The sequence below is a fragment of the Plecotus auritus genome (genome assembly GCF_963455305.1).
Source record: "Plecotus auritus genome assembly, chromosome: 7".
NCBI lineage: Eukaryota > Metazoa > Chordata > Mammalia > Chiroptera > Vespertilionidae > Plecotus > Plecotus auritus.
In genome coordinates, this window is record NC_137774.1 from 122,049,673 (window position 1) to 122,063,719 (window position 14,047).

General features: G+C 34.6%; 1 protein-coding gene across 3 annotated transcripts in view; it reads right to left on the reverse strand.

Moving 5' to 3' along the window:
* Positions 1-9,882: 9,882 nt before the first annotated feature.
* Positions 9,883-14,047, reverse strand: part of SLF1 (SMC5-SMC6 complex localization factor 1) — a 72,385-nt gene continuing 68,220 nt past the window's right edge. For all 3 annotated transcript variants that reach the window (XM_080678351.1, XM_080678352.1, XM_080678350.1), the window contains 2 exons: positions 13,575-13,757; positions 9,883-10,875 (listed from right to left, as the gene is read on the reverse strand). In XM_080678351.1, coding sequence (XP_080534477.1) covers positions 10,394-10,875; positions 13,575-13,757 — 665 coding nt within the window. In that variant the 3' untranslated portion in view covers positions 9,883-10,393. The remainder of the gene's footprint in view (positions 10,876-13,574; positions 13,758-14,047) is intronic.

Genomic DNA, 14,047 nt, shown 5'->3' on the forward strand with positions numbered 1-14,047 from the left:
CAAAACATTCTTCCTTTTATATAGTAGTGAGTATGACAATTACAAATCAAAATTTGTGTCTAACATGTAATACTGGAACCATGGAAAATAATTTATTGCTGTCAAATTTGATAAATATTTAAATATCTATTTTCTACTATACAGAGAGGGATGTTTGTGATTTTGTCTTTGTTTTATAATAAGGGAGATAGCTCACCCAAGTCTGAGCCAACCTTACATAATGGCATACCTATCACTTACCTTAGTCCTAGAACTCTTATAGACTTCAGATTCCATTGACACAGAGAACTAGCAAACCATAGCAGGGTTTTTGAAGCACATGGGAACCCACCTGGAAAACGCCACATACTGTGAATGCTTGGGGTAGTTTTAAAACAGACCAAAGTGGTGTTCCACTTTATTTGAAGTTGCTGAACATGACTTTATAAATTTCCTTGTAGGCTGAAAAAATCCATTTTCAGGTATAACAGAGAAAAACTTTTTTTGGGGGGAGGGCGCGTGTTATCACAAAACATTCAGCACTTGATAACCAAGAGTCAGGGACCTGACTCTTGTGGGGTAGGGTGCCAGGTACACACCATCCATTCTTCTGGCACTCCGATGCTAACAAAAAAAACACACACCAAGTTACTTGATTTCCCACGATCTCTTATGACTGTGATACAACCCTGGCAAGCAGGTGAGAAATATCCCCCTCAAAAACACCTTGATGTGATATTCTTTCCAGCATTCTGTAATTATGATGTAGGCACCCAATGCATTTATATAAAACAACTGTTAAAACAGTGTATTTTCACTGTACTACTTAGAACAGTACCGTATAAGAAGCCGTTTCCCTGGCCTTCACAGAAGAGGGGCAAAATAAGAACCTCTGAAGGACTGTGGGATACTTTGACTCAGATTTCTCAGTAGATGGCTGGCTGTTTGTACCTGCACCGATGTTGTAAATAATAAGATCTATATTAAAAAGTGAATGTTTTGCAGATCTATGGTAATACAATAAAAAAAAATTCTCAATTTAATAATATAGTAGTGAACTCCTTCCAAAGTCACTTAAGGTACAACCTTTGATAAGTGTAGCCATCATTTAATCTTACTGTCTCACTGCTTTTTGGTGTTGAATCTGAGAGGCGGAAAAAAAACAACAACCCACCAGAGGACAAGTAATTTTGAGGTTCCATGAACACTTCTAAAATCAGAAAAGGTGATAGTGAAGACAAGTTATCATGAAGTTCAACCTTTAGCAACTTAAGAATCCCACTAAGGAGTCATGACTCACCCAACATGGTGAGGCAATACTTACAAGGGAATTACAATGAAGATTAAACAAGTATATCAGTGACAAGATAAACCAGTTTTATTCTCAAAGGAGGGAAATACAGTATAAGTGTGTTATTTGAGATTTGCATTAGGTGATACTATGTTTAAATAAATTCTACATACCTCGCACCCTTGGGAATCAATAAAAAATCATCTTTTTGGTGCTTGGAGACAAAGGTAACACATCTCTTGATATTTTAGAATTACAACAGCATAATGTACAATAATCCCAAACAAACTTACGAACTAATTCTTTGAATGTCTGGCAGCAATTTAAAAAGGACATGAAAGGATTTAATCCCTTCCATTGTGTAGAGGGCCCCTTGGGAAGGCACCTGAGTATTCTATATTGGCCCCTCTTGCCCTTTTGGCCAAGAGGGACCCTCTTCTCACAATCCAATTGCCCACAGCTGTTGCCTGTGCTTTTTGTTCATGCTGAGGTTGAAGCCTCGTGGTGGCTGGTACCATGGATCTGTCTTTCGCCCAGTGGGGTGAGCTGGGCCCTCCCTGGAGAAGAAACCTAGGTTCCCCAAGATATGTGATTAGTGCTGGGGCCCTGCCAGCAGGCGAGGGGATCCCAAGGCAAGTGCTGGGCATGGAGGCCATGGGGGCATAGGCTACCAAGGAGACAGAACTGAACCTCACATCACCCTGGTTGGCCCCGGAGGATGGCTGGTTAGCCAGAGATGGGTAAGATTCCTCAGGGAAGGAACAACCTAAGACAGGCACAGTCGCACAGGGGCCATCAGGAGAGAACTTGTGGGTCAACAGAGGTGGGGCACAGACCCTCACCCCCCCAACTTTGCAGGGGCCTGAATCCTCACCCCTGTCTCCTGCCCCCATGGCTGCTTCGCTTCCCATGCCCAGCTCAAATCAGGACCCAGGTAACAGACAGAGACTTGGCTGACAGCAGCTGCCCTCTCACTGCAACAAGACTTGAGTTGTCTTGTACCCATGGTGTGGGGAAGTGGCTTTTTGATATCTAAATCCAACCTAGCACCAGGAATGCTCAGGGCCTACTCAGAAGGCAAATAATCCTTTCCACTAATATTTACAGGGTAAAATAAGATTATTGTTAGAGTATTAAATTTGACAGTAAAATAAATAGTCAAGTTCTCAGACTAATTTAAATTGGCTAAGTGAAATAAGTGAATATTCTAGAAAAATTAATGGTACTGGACAAAAAGCTGTTCCTAAAGTGTTAACTAAAATTTTTATTGGCAGTTCATCTCATGGTAAAATTGCGTAACATGTAATGAACCTAAAGCAGTCATATTTTAGTGCAAAAATTAAAATTTAAAAGCTATCAAGACTACATTATAAAATTTCCAAAAGCCTCCTAATATTTAAATAAAAAAAGGGGGGATAGTAGAAGAATATCATTAAGGAAAAATATCCTGTAAGTAAATTACATCTAGAAAATTTTTACTTTAGAAAATTAACCTTCATTTCTAATGCTAACAGCAAGACACCCATGAAAAACACACATGGTGTCAAAACAAGCCAAAGGAAAATCATTTGGGCAAAAAATGAAAAAGGATCCCAAGTCAAATTTATAGAAAAGATTCTTTTATTAACTTTTGGTCGAGAATATGTTTGTATATTTTCAGAAAACAACTCCAAGACCATGTGGATTCCTGCAACAGAGAGGAATTGACAGGACTGCTCCAGCCATGAAGACAGAAGAGAAACAGTCCAGAGACGGAAGACGCTGACGACGCCTTGCCATACTAATAGTCAGCAGCTGTGTGTAGCAGCAGGTTGCCCAGGACCAAACCAGAGAGAGTCAGACCTGCATTACCACCATTTGTCCACCATCCAGAACTGAAATATCATTGCTGACATGTACACATAAGGATCTGTTTGACATTGAAATTGGGACTCAAAAGAACTGTTGGCCCAGAAAGAAACTCACTACAGAATGATTCATTTGCCTCTCAGCATAACCATAATTGCTTGTCTCATTTTCGGTTCTTATAAGTGTATTTCTAGTATCACATGATCTCGCTCATCTAGGGGAAATGATGAGCAACATAAACTGATGAACAAAAACAGACCCGGAGACAGGGAAGCATGGATCAGACTGTCAAACCTCAGAGGGAAGGTAGGGGAGGGTGGGGGCAAGGGGGAGAGATCAATCAAAGGACTTGTATGCATGCATATAAGCCTAACCAGTGGTCACGGACAACAGGGGGGTGGGGGCATGTGTGGGGAGGGGTTTGGGATGGGAATGGGGGGATGAGGACAAATATGTGATACCTTAATCAATAAAGAAATTTAAAAAAAAATCCTACACTGAAGAAAAGTAGTATATTTTAAAATATATATTTTATATTTTATAAATCCAGTAGATGCCAGTTTAAATATGACACCTTTAGAAAATTTCAGGACTGATCCTCTTACCTATATCAGGAGCATTGCTTTCAAAAATAAATTGGCTATTGGTATTAAAAACAAATATAAGTTTCATTACAAAGAAATTTGCAGAAGTGAAAATGAAATATTCAAAATTGTATCACAAACACAACCATTATTAAGCAATGCATTTGCTTACAATCCTTTCCCCTGTGTGATTTTACTTAGAGAAAAATTTAATTACATTGAAATAGTTTCTCTTTTTAAAAAATAACTAAAATCAGTCAATAAAAATATCATTGAGGAACCAATTTAGCCACTTTTTTTTCAGCCACTTTCTGTAAATGACTTTGAACCTCTCCTTAAGACCATTTCCTCCAAAAACATAACAGTATGAACTTAAATGTATTTTGAAAAGAGTAAAAAAAACAAAATCACGAGAAAATAAAAATGAGAAATCTAGATTTGTCTAAACTTGAGAAGACTGAATATTACTAGTCAAAATATCCTATTTCTGATGTTACCATTAAAACTGGTATTTTTCTTATTTTTTTTTCTATTGAATTTCACCTAAAAGACCCTACCACAAAAGAATTATCTTCACCCTTGGTATATTAAACATTATTAACATTTTTTCAAAGACACAATTTATTCCTGAGATTTGTCTATACGCCTATTTATGATTTTATACCTTCCCTGACTTCTCAATCAATATATTAAACAGCATCTAAAAATCTTTACCTTTTTAATTCCTTTAAACCAGAATGATTCCTACCCACTTCCCCCCTCATCCCTTTGCCCATTTTTCATTACAATTCTTTTTAGTTTTCATAAAATGCTCTTTAAAATGCATATTTTAATTCTACCAAATTTCAGTTATTGCTCTAATTTTGTCTCTAGAGTGCAAAAGAGAAGCAATACACAATTTTTAAAAATGAATTTTTAGGATGAAGTCGAAACAAAAACCTATTATAAATCAAACAATTCTGGTCACTGGAAAAATTTGTCAGTGTCATGACATAAACCATTGCTGATCTAACCTTTAAGATGAGAAGTACTGACAACAAACTAAGTTCTTTTTTATCTGTCACCACTTTAAGATTAATGATTTTATTCAACATGACTATTTCATTTGAAGACAGAAGAATGGAGAATCATTGGAAATTTTAGTTCATCTACCATTAAGATAAGTGATAGCATAATCGGTGCAAATTCAAAGCTGGACTCCAGATTTTCAGTTCAGTACAATTTACCTGCTGTAAGTGCTAAGCACATTTTTTAAAAATGTCCATTCTTTGGTAGAGCTAAATCATATGTTCCAAAGGAGTTAGCCATTCTCTATTAATGTGTAACACCCATTATGCATTAAAGTTCACTTGATCCAATTTAGATACTTTTGAAAGGAAGTAAATTAGATTTACCAAATCTGAATTGAACATTCTATAAAGCTTTGGGGTCATAATAAAAAAAAAATGGAGGAAATAGTTCAATTTTAATTGGAGACAGCTTGTGTTTAAATAAGGAACTTTTATTACTTTTTTGGTCTATGTTAAAGGCAATATTATATAAATAATGTTATATACTTACTAGAGGCCCGGTGCACGAAATTCGTGCACGGGGGGTGGGGGGTGGGTTCCTCAGCCCAACCTGCACCCTCTCCAATCTGGGAGCCCTCAGGGGATGTCCTACTGATGGCTTAGGCCCGCTCCCCGTGGTTCTCTGTTCTCTGCAGACCTGCCTGCTCGTCGCCGCCACAGGCCCTGGTGTCTACTCTCTGTGGGGGCCTGCTTGCCGCTCACTGCTGTGGCCAGGAGCAAGCAGGGCCTTGGTGTCTGCTCTCTGCGGGGGCCTGCTTGCCCCTCACCGTGGCAAGAGCTAAAAGGATGACTCTGGTGGGGCTGAGGGGACTGGGCACCACCATCTTGTGGCTATGGGCGCCGCCATCTTTGTGACAGAGTGATGGTCAATTTGCATATTTTATCTTTATTACATAGGATTAGAAATATGTTTATATTAAGATTAATATAAATAATATTATATACTTATTAGTTTTTATAATAAGTGATCACTAGTTACTCTGCTAATTACACTGTTTGATCATAATTCAGCTAGTAGTTTAAAAAGCCAGAGGAGTTCACTATTAGTTTTTTTTTTTTTTAAATATATTTTATTGATTTTTTACAGAGAGGAAGAGAGAAGGATAGAAAGTTAGAAACATCGATGAGAGAGAGACATCAATCAGCTGCCTCCTGCACGCCCCCTACTGGGGATGTGCCCGCAACCCAGGCACATGCCCCTGACTGGAACCGAACCCGGGACCTCCCAGTCCGCAGGCCGACGCTCTATCCACTGAGCCAAACCAGTTAGGGCACACTATTTGTTTTAAAAATGAAAATATATGTGTATATTCAACAGTACAAAGACAGTATTAAAAAAAAATGAGTCAATTGTATCTAATATTTCAAGATTTTCAAGTTTTTTAAAAATGATAGTATGTGCATCTATAACCAAAAGTACATAGCTATGCTAATAAAAAAGACTTACAGTACTAAATTCAAATATAAAAATATTAGAAAATATTTATCAAATATGCAAAAAATATAATTTTACTTGTAATTTACAAGTACATCCAAAGAGCAGATTATTAAGCTTCTTTTTCAAATAATTTAATAGAATTTCCCCCTCTAAAAATTCACATAAATTCATGTCTCAAGAAACAAAATGTTTATCGGTCTTTGTTCCTTGGTGCTTTTATAAACTGAAAAACATGATTAAAAATATTTTGGATGTTCTCAAATATTAGTATTTACTTAAGAGGGAAAACTCTTTTCTAAACATTTAACAATCAATAATGTCAAAACATCTTACATTTGTTTCTTCTGAAAAGGTATTTTGTTAGTATTTTTAGGATTTGTAGTATCTTGAAAGATGGATGCCTGGAACTAAATAAAACAGTACCACAACCTTTTCTAATTAATTAAGTAGTCTAAAAATATTTAATTCTATATCAGAGCAAGCAACCACCAAAATATAGCCTCCCAAAATTCATTTTAACATACAAGGTGAATCTTTTGATAAATTGATTCACAAGAAATAGTTAACTGTTGCATTTCTCCAGTTTTGACATCAGCAACCATTAATTTCAAGGATGCCATCACTGACCTTTCTAACTCAATCCACATTTGTTATAAAAACAATTATCATTCTGAATTCTGCAAACTGCACGTCAAAAAGAGGTGTGACTAGTGTGGAAGCCACAGGATAAATGCCTGAGGGAAGGAATGCCTCATGTCACTCAAAGATGACCCCTTCCTACTGATTAAGGAGTAACAGTGACAGGCTCTCATCAAGTTCATCACTTAACTGGAAAGGTGTGTAAAGTCATATGGATTGCACATTCCACCAATAATTTTTTCACATGGAGATATTCATTTAAGTCTCAATAACAGCATAAACAAAAACGACAAGCATTTCCTGGCATTTATATAAACTATACTAGCATTAATGCATTTGTGTTTACCTAGGAATGAGTACTAGTTCATTAAGAATGCAAAAGCATACCCTACATTCTATTCACTCTAAAATAAAATTGCTAAAAATCATACGGATAAAAGGATTAAACTATTAAACCTTTGTAATATTCACATTTAAAAGCTAAAACAGAGCACCATTAACGTAAATTTTAGAAATGTGCAAAACTGGAATTTATTCAACAGCCTATACAGAAGACAATAAAACTAACAATATTTAAGGCCAGTTTACCTTCCTGGATTGTAAGCTTTCCTCCTTTCATTGTGGACAGCCCATCAAGTACACCACCTGGTAAGTAATAGGTGTTCAAGAAACGAAGAATTTAAAACATTGGTTAATTTCACACTTGATTTATACGAGGAAGAATGTTTTCCTAGTCATCTTGGAGTTAACGATATGACAAAAAATGTATATACTTCACTTTATTGTACCTAGGGAATTAAGAACTAACAAGCTAGCCGAAACTGGTTTGGCTCAGTGGATAGAGCGTTGGCCTGTGGACTGAAGGGTCCCGGGTTCGATTCCAGTCAAGGGCATGTACCTTGGTTGCGGGCACATCCCCAGTGGGAGGTGTGCAGGAGGCAGCTGATCGATGTTTCTCTCTCATCGATGTTTCTAGCTCTCTATCCCTCTCTCCCTTCCTCTCTCTGTAAAATATCAATAAAATATATTAAAAAAAAAAAGAAAAAAAAAAAAAGAACAAGCTAGAAAACTCTACCTTTATAGAGACCCTTTCTAAGGAGTTTCTAGTAACTATTTTAAATTTTTTATATTCCTAATATTTGTGGGGACTACACATAATGAAAACTGAATTTCAACAGCTCAGAAATCTCCTTTTCAAACTGTATTGTAATAAGGGCTTTTATGGGCTCTTTTTTAAAAAAAACAAAACACAATTCCATTGAACCATGATATGAACTCTGGCAGAATACAGTGAAGAACATTACCCAGCCTATCTTCAGCCACTAATTAAAAAGTCAGGATTCAAAGACTATGAATTTTAATTTATTTATTAAAATTTTGACTTCCTCCGCCTCTAAGATAGATTTGAGGCAATTATGTTTTCTAAATTATAAGAACTTATATTGGGAATGCTCTCATTGCAGGTTTAGTTAGGTTCATATACATTTATTGGTATTGCTAACTAGGCCACAGAGCATAGTAAATTATGTTGGACCAACTTGTGCTTCTGCAGAAGTGCAAAGCTGCAACACCTTCTTAAAGATAGAGACCTCAATGGCTTTGAGTGTTTAATACTTCATGTCATCATGGCTTATAGACGTTGGCAATTAGGAATTCAAATATACCAATTGCAAATAAATGAGTGTTTCTTCGGAACATTAAATTTAAAAAACTTTTTCTTAGCAGTGCAAAACCCTACCTTTTCACTTAAATGATTCATGACAACTAAAAAAAGAAGGTGAGAACTAGAAAGAAAGTAACTTTTATTAGTGCCATATCAGGTATTAGCACTAACAATTCTTCACAACAAAGATACCTGGTGTAATCTCCATTTGATAGGTAAGGAAACTAAAGCTCAGAAAGGAATTTGCCTTGCAATTTAGTTACCAGTAATAAGAAATTAGACAAGGATTTGAAACTAAGTCTGATGTCAAAGTCTATAGTTTTAAGTTTATATTATTTACAAAGCAAATGTTATTCTGGATCCCCTCAACTATAAAGTGGTTACTCTTTGGAATAAAAATGTTATTTATTATCTGGTGAATCTATGAACATTTTAATGTTCCTTAAGGTCCTCTCATCACTGGGACTTTGGCAGATTAAGTAAAGATTAAAAAGAATTTGTGCCCTAGCTGGTTTGGCTCAGTGGATAGAGCATTGGCCTGCGGACTGAAGGGTCCCAGGTTCAATTCCGGTCAAGGGCACATGCTTGGGTTGCTGGCTCGATCTCCAGTAGGGGGAACGCAGGAGTCAGCCGATCAATGATTCTCTCTCATTATTGATGTTTCTATCTCTCCCTCTCCTTTCCTCTCTGAAATCAATAAAAATTTATAAAAAAAATTGTATGATGTCATATTTGAAGGCTAACTAGAACTAATGTATTTACAGTATATGTAAAAATTACTGATTTAAAAAGAGAAAAAAACTTTGATTTTAATCAGAGCTGATATACTAATATAGTTCTCAATTTAGATTATAAACTCAATAATAAAACACTCAGCATTTGTATTTTGTTAAAAGATCTATTTCTAAGATAAAACTGAAGTGTGTTTCTTTAGCAGATTAATTGCTGGGAGATCATCAATATAGTTACATAAAAGCTAAATGTAAGTTTTAATGTTTCTTTTCCAGCTGTATCACAATGTAACTTATTCCCACTAGTGAAGCAACTCCAATTTCAAAAGTGGCTATTATCTTACACCCTTTCTTTTAGTTTTACAATAGCTATTATGAAAAAAATGCAAATTGAAATGTTATTGCTCTGTAAATTCATACTGTACATTAAGATTTTAGATAATCTGAAATTTATTACTTAGTTTTCACTTATAATCTTAATATTTAATAAAACTTATTAAAGAGACTGTTTTCACTTATAGAGTATTGGTTACACAGAGTGGAAACACACTTTTATGTGAACTGATATAATAAAATAGATCAAGGGATCATCTTGTTAAATTCTGCACATCCATGCACTTAAAAACCATAAGAATTATTGTAATTTTAGCAATGTTTATTTTAGAAACACACAAAACTAAAATAGATATTTTAGTCCAAGAGTCTACAGAGAAGAAACAGGGAACTACATGTATAGGTGAACATTTGCATGAATATCCTTGCCATGATTCTAAGACCTGGAATACCTAGAATAGAGAACATTACAGTTTGATTGGGAAAAAAATATTTAAATTAAAAAATATTTACATATACAATATAAATAGATAAATAATATCACTTTTGGAACAAAAATAATCATAAAGATGAAAGAAAGCAGTGTATATCAAGCAAAACTATTTTTTTTTTTTTACTTTTGAGTCAAATTCCATACTGGAAAAAGACAGAAAAGCTTAAACTATAGTTTTGTACAAGTTGTTAAAGTGCTTTTAAAATTCATCAAGGCTGCAAATTCTGTCAATAAAGCAAATCAAATAAAAGTATGTTAATGAGCACATAAATGACAAAGCAAGCTGAGCAGGTTTAGAAAGTTGACTCATATTTTTTGGCATCATCATGAAAACTCTGTGACTGACCGACACATCATTTCCAATGTCACAAGTAAGGCCTCAGTATGTACTCCAGGACAGACTTTTAAATTCTCAGGGAGTTCCTTAAGAATATTTGGGAGTTTCAGCAAAGTCTTTACATTTCTACCATAAAGATCCAACAACCAGTCAGTATGAGCACTGGTGGTTTCCTTATAATTCTTACAAGCCATAAGCATTTCATTTAGATGAGTTAACCCTTTGAAAGCTAAGAGGAACTCTGAAGATAAATCAAAAATTGAACAAAAATTTAGCAACATCCTACTAAGTAAAAATGAGCCGAATTCAAGTTGCTGGTGGTAAAAATGTTTCTCTGTTTGTGCATGAAAGTTCTCCACTGTATCTTCTATTTTTGTGATAGCAAAGAGTTCTTCCTTGACTTGAGATGATAAAACATAATCCAAGGGCAGTTCCCCCTTAGAGTTCCTTTGCTGTAAGAGCACTGGGCCTATGAAAAGAATGCAAAATGTTAAACCATTTTTATTTGGGGCAGCTTAACAGCTGTTTTCTCTCTCATTTTATCTAAAGCACCCAGGACTCTGTTTACAATCATATTTTGTACTAATTTATGTTGACATTAACTGGCTATACACATTGACTGACTAAAGGTACATTTAGAGAAACCAAAATTCTAGTCCATTGCCTAATGAGAATTGCCCAAGTAATATATGATTATAAATTAAAAAAAAAAACTTTTATGAAACTTCATAAATTGTCATCTTGAAATAAAAATTTCAACGTTCCTAGAATACATTAACTAAAATATTCATCTTAAATTCTGTGTAAGGGTCTTAAAGTATCTCATAAATCAAAGGGAAAAGCAGTGCCCCTTCCATTGATGACAGGTGATTGTAGCAGTGCAAAGGCTGCACAAACACAGAATCTTTCATTTACCATTATTCATGTTCAATTTTTAGTATAGGTAACTGATTTAAAAAAAATAAAGTGTTAACTCTTCTGGATCAAACTCAGATTTCATCCATCTATTCTAGCTAAACCCATATAACCATCTACTTAGAAATCACTGACAATAGAGTGTGTCCTCTAGTTGGTAAAGGATGATGGAGGAGTAAAACAATAACTCAGTATTTGGTCACATAGTAAAGAAATATTTGTATATATGTCAGTCAACTCCTATAATTATTTATACACTTTGCCATAAAATAGAAAGTTTTTAGTACTAGCAGACAATGAGAAGGTTCTACTATATAATATAGATCATATTGCCACAGAAAGAGCATAGTTTATACCTACTAAAACTCTTAATGATGTGATCAGACATATGTGGGGGTCTATATAAAATATATTTAATATATAAGAGCAACCACTGATGATATGATTCATGTGTAATTTATGAAAAAGAGAATTCTAAATCAGTATTAGGTTTCTTTTCATTATGTTGATATTTCAAAAGAAGTGCTACCAATTACTCCTGTTAAAAGAAATTACATTGCCTGGCCAGTGTGGCTCAGTGGTTGAGCATCAACCTATGAACCAGGAGTTCCTGGCTGGATTCTTGGTCAGGGCACAAGCCTGGGTTTTTAAGCTCGATCCCCAGTAGGGGGCGTGTAGGAGGCAGTTGATCAATTTAATCATTGATGTTTCTATCTTTCTCTCCCTCCCTGTGAAATCAATAAAAACATATTTTTAAAAATTACCAAAACATTGCAGACACACGAGATACCAAAAGTAAAGGTTTTAGAGACACAAATAAACTCTTAAAAGTTATTGCTCTCAAGACTGAGTGACTCACAATGAAAAAGTAATATAATTATTAAAATGATGGTATCAAAGCATTTGACAAGTCCAAACTTAGAATATAACTAAAGCGAAGGTAAGTCTGTATGATTGACAAAGGACCTTGATAAATGCAAGTACAAGTAGATTTCCTCTTAGGACAAGGGACTCATTTTAACCAAGGACCCTAGAAAAATTCACATTAGTTGGTATAATGCTCTTCTGAAGAGTTGGACTTAATATAATAATGGCTGTTTAATCACTTAGAATATTTGAAGCAAGGCCAAATATTGGCTTGGGATGTCAGATACATGGTTGAATAGAAAAATAAAACACTTAGAAAATAAAACGTTACGTTTCAATAAACATATAGTACTAAAAAATGTACTGAAAAATACATTATAAAATGGTGTCAGTTTAACACACACATGAAGGCCTTTAGGGGGCAGAAGAAGACTATAAATAACCAAGTATCTTAAAGCTGCCAAGCTATACAGCCTTTCTTAGAGAGAGATATATTGTAAAAAGTCATCAAAAGAAAATATGCTTTTTATTTTCATGCAGAATCAAATAGCTTTAATTATGAGAGAAAGGAATTTTAAATTTCAAGTTAAAATTGGTATAAAAAATCCCAGTACATTTATATAAATCTTTACTTTTGCATTGTAAGCTAGTTATCAGTTTTCCTTTGTTTTTCTTTTAAAATGCAAATCAGCTTTGAATATTTTGGTGTAAAATTTATATTAAGTTCATATATAAGAAGAATGTCATTGAACAGGGGTGGGGTAATGAAAGCAAAGATAAAATATCAGCAGAAAAAGCAGAAGGTGAATATAAGCTCAAGTTGCCTCCATTACCAAATCCCTGCACAACATTTATTACCTTTAAAAATCCTTCTACTTTAACTTAATTGACTGCAAAATGTGAATGAAAATATTCTATGATACTTTTTTTTAATAGTCTGTAAAGAAATGACTCATTAAAAAAGACTGAGTTAGCAGTTATATATAGGAAATGAAACAAGAATGAAAAATCCAAGTAATCACAGTTGAACATTTATATCCATTTATTAATAAGATTTCAGAAATGGCTGTTTCACAAAGACATTACACACTTTAAGTATGAGGATTAATTTAAGACACACACACTCAATTAAAAATACATTTTCATACACAACTTAAACAGGCTTAATTCTACAATAAATAAATACATATTATGAAAAGGCTTTTAATTCCTTCTTAATAAAATGTGCTCAGATTCTAGGAGACTTTTTATCTTTACGTTTTCATTAATATAAAATAAAGCATCTTTCCTTACAGATCTTAAATTTATAAAATGCTATCAACCTCTGAGAGATTCATAAAAAAACTGGATAATTTATCAAAACCCATTTAGCATAAATGCACTCACCCCCATGCTGGAGCAGCAGCTTGCCAATTTCTACATGTCCGTTTGACAGTGCATCATGCAAAGGAGTCACCCCGTCCACTTGAGTGAGCAGATCTACCTCTGGACAACGTTGCAAAATTTCCTGGACACACACTGTGTTGCCATAGTTACAGGCTTCATGCAAAGGCGTCCAGCCAGCATTGTCTACATTAAAAATCATGACAAGTTTTAAAACAGCAAAAGTAGGACTTTAGGTAGTGAAGTAATGATACTCTACCTCTCTTATCAGTGTGACTTTCTAGGTGTTTCATATACAAATAGAATGCTCTGATAAAAATGCCTAGGATGCAATCATATTTATAACTGTAAGAAAAATAAATTTAAATATATTAAAACAATTTTAGAACATTGATGTTGGGATCTGATCAAAATATGGACATCAAAAAATGTTTCTGCACTACTAGCTATAAATCAATTTATATTAATTTCTTGGT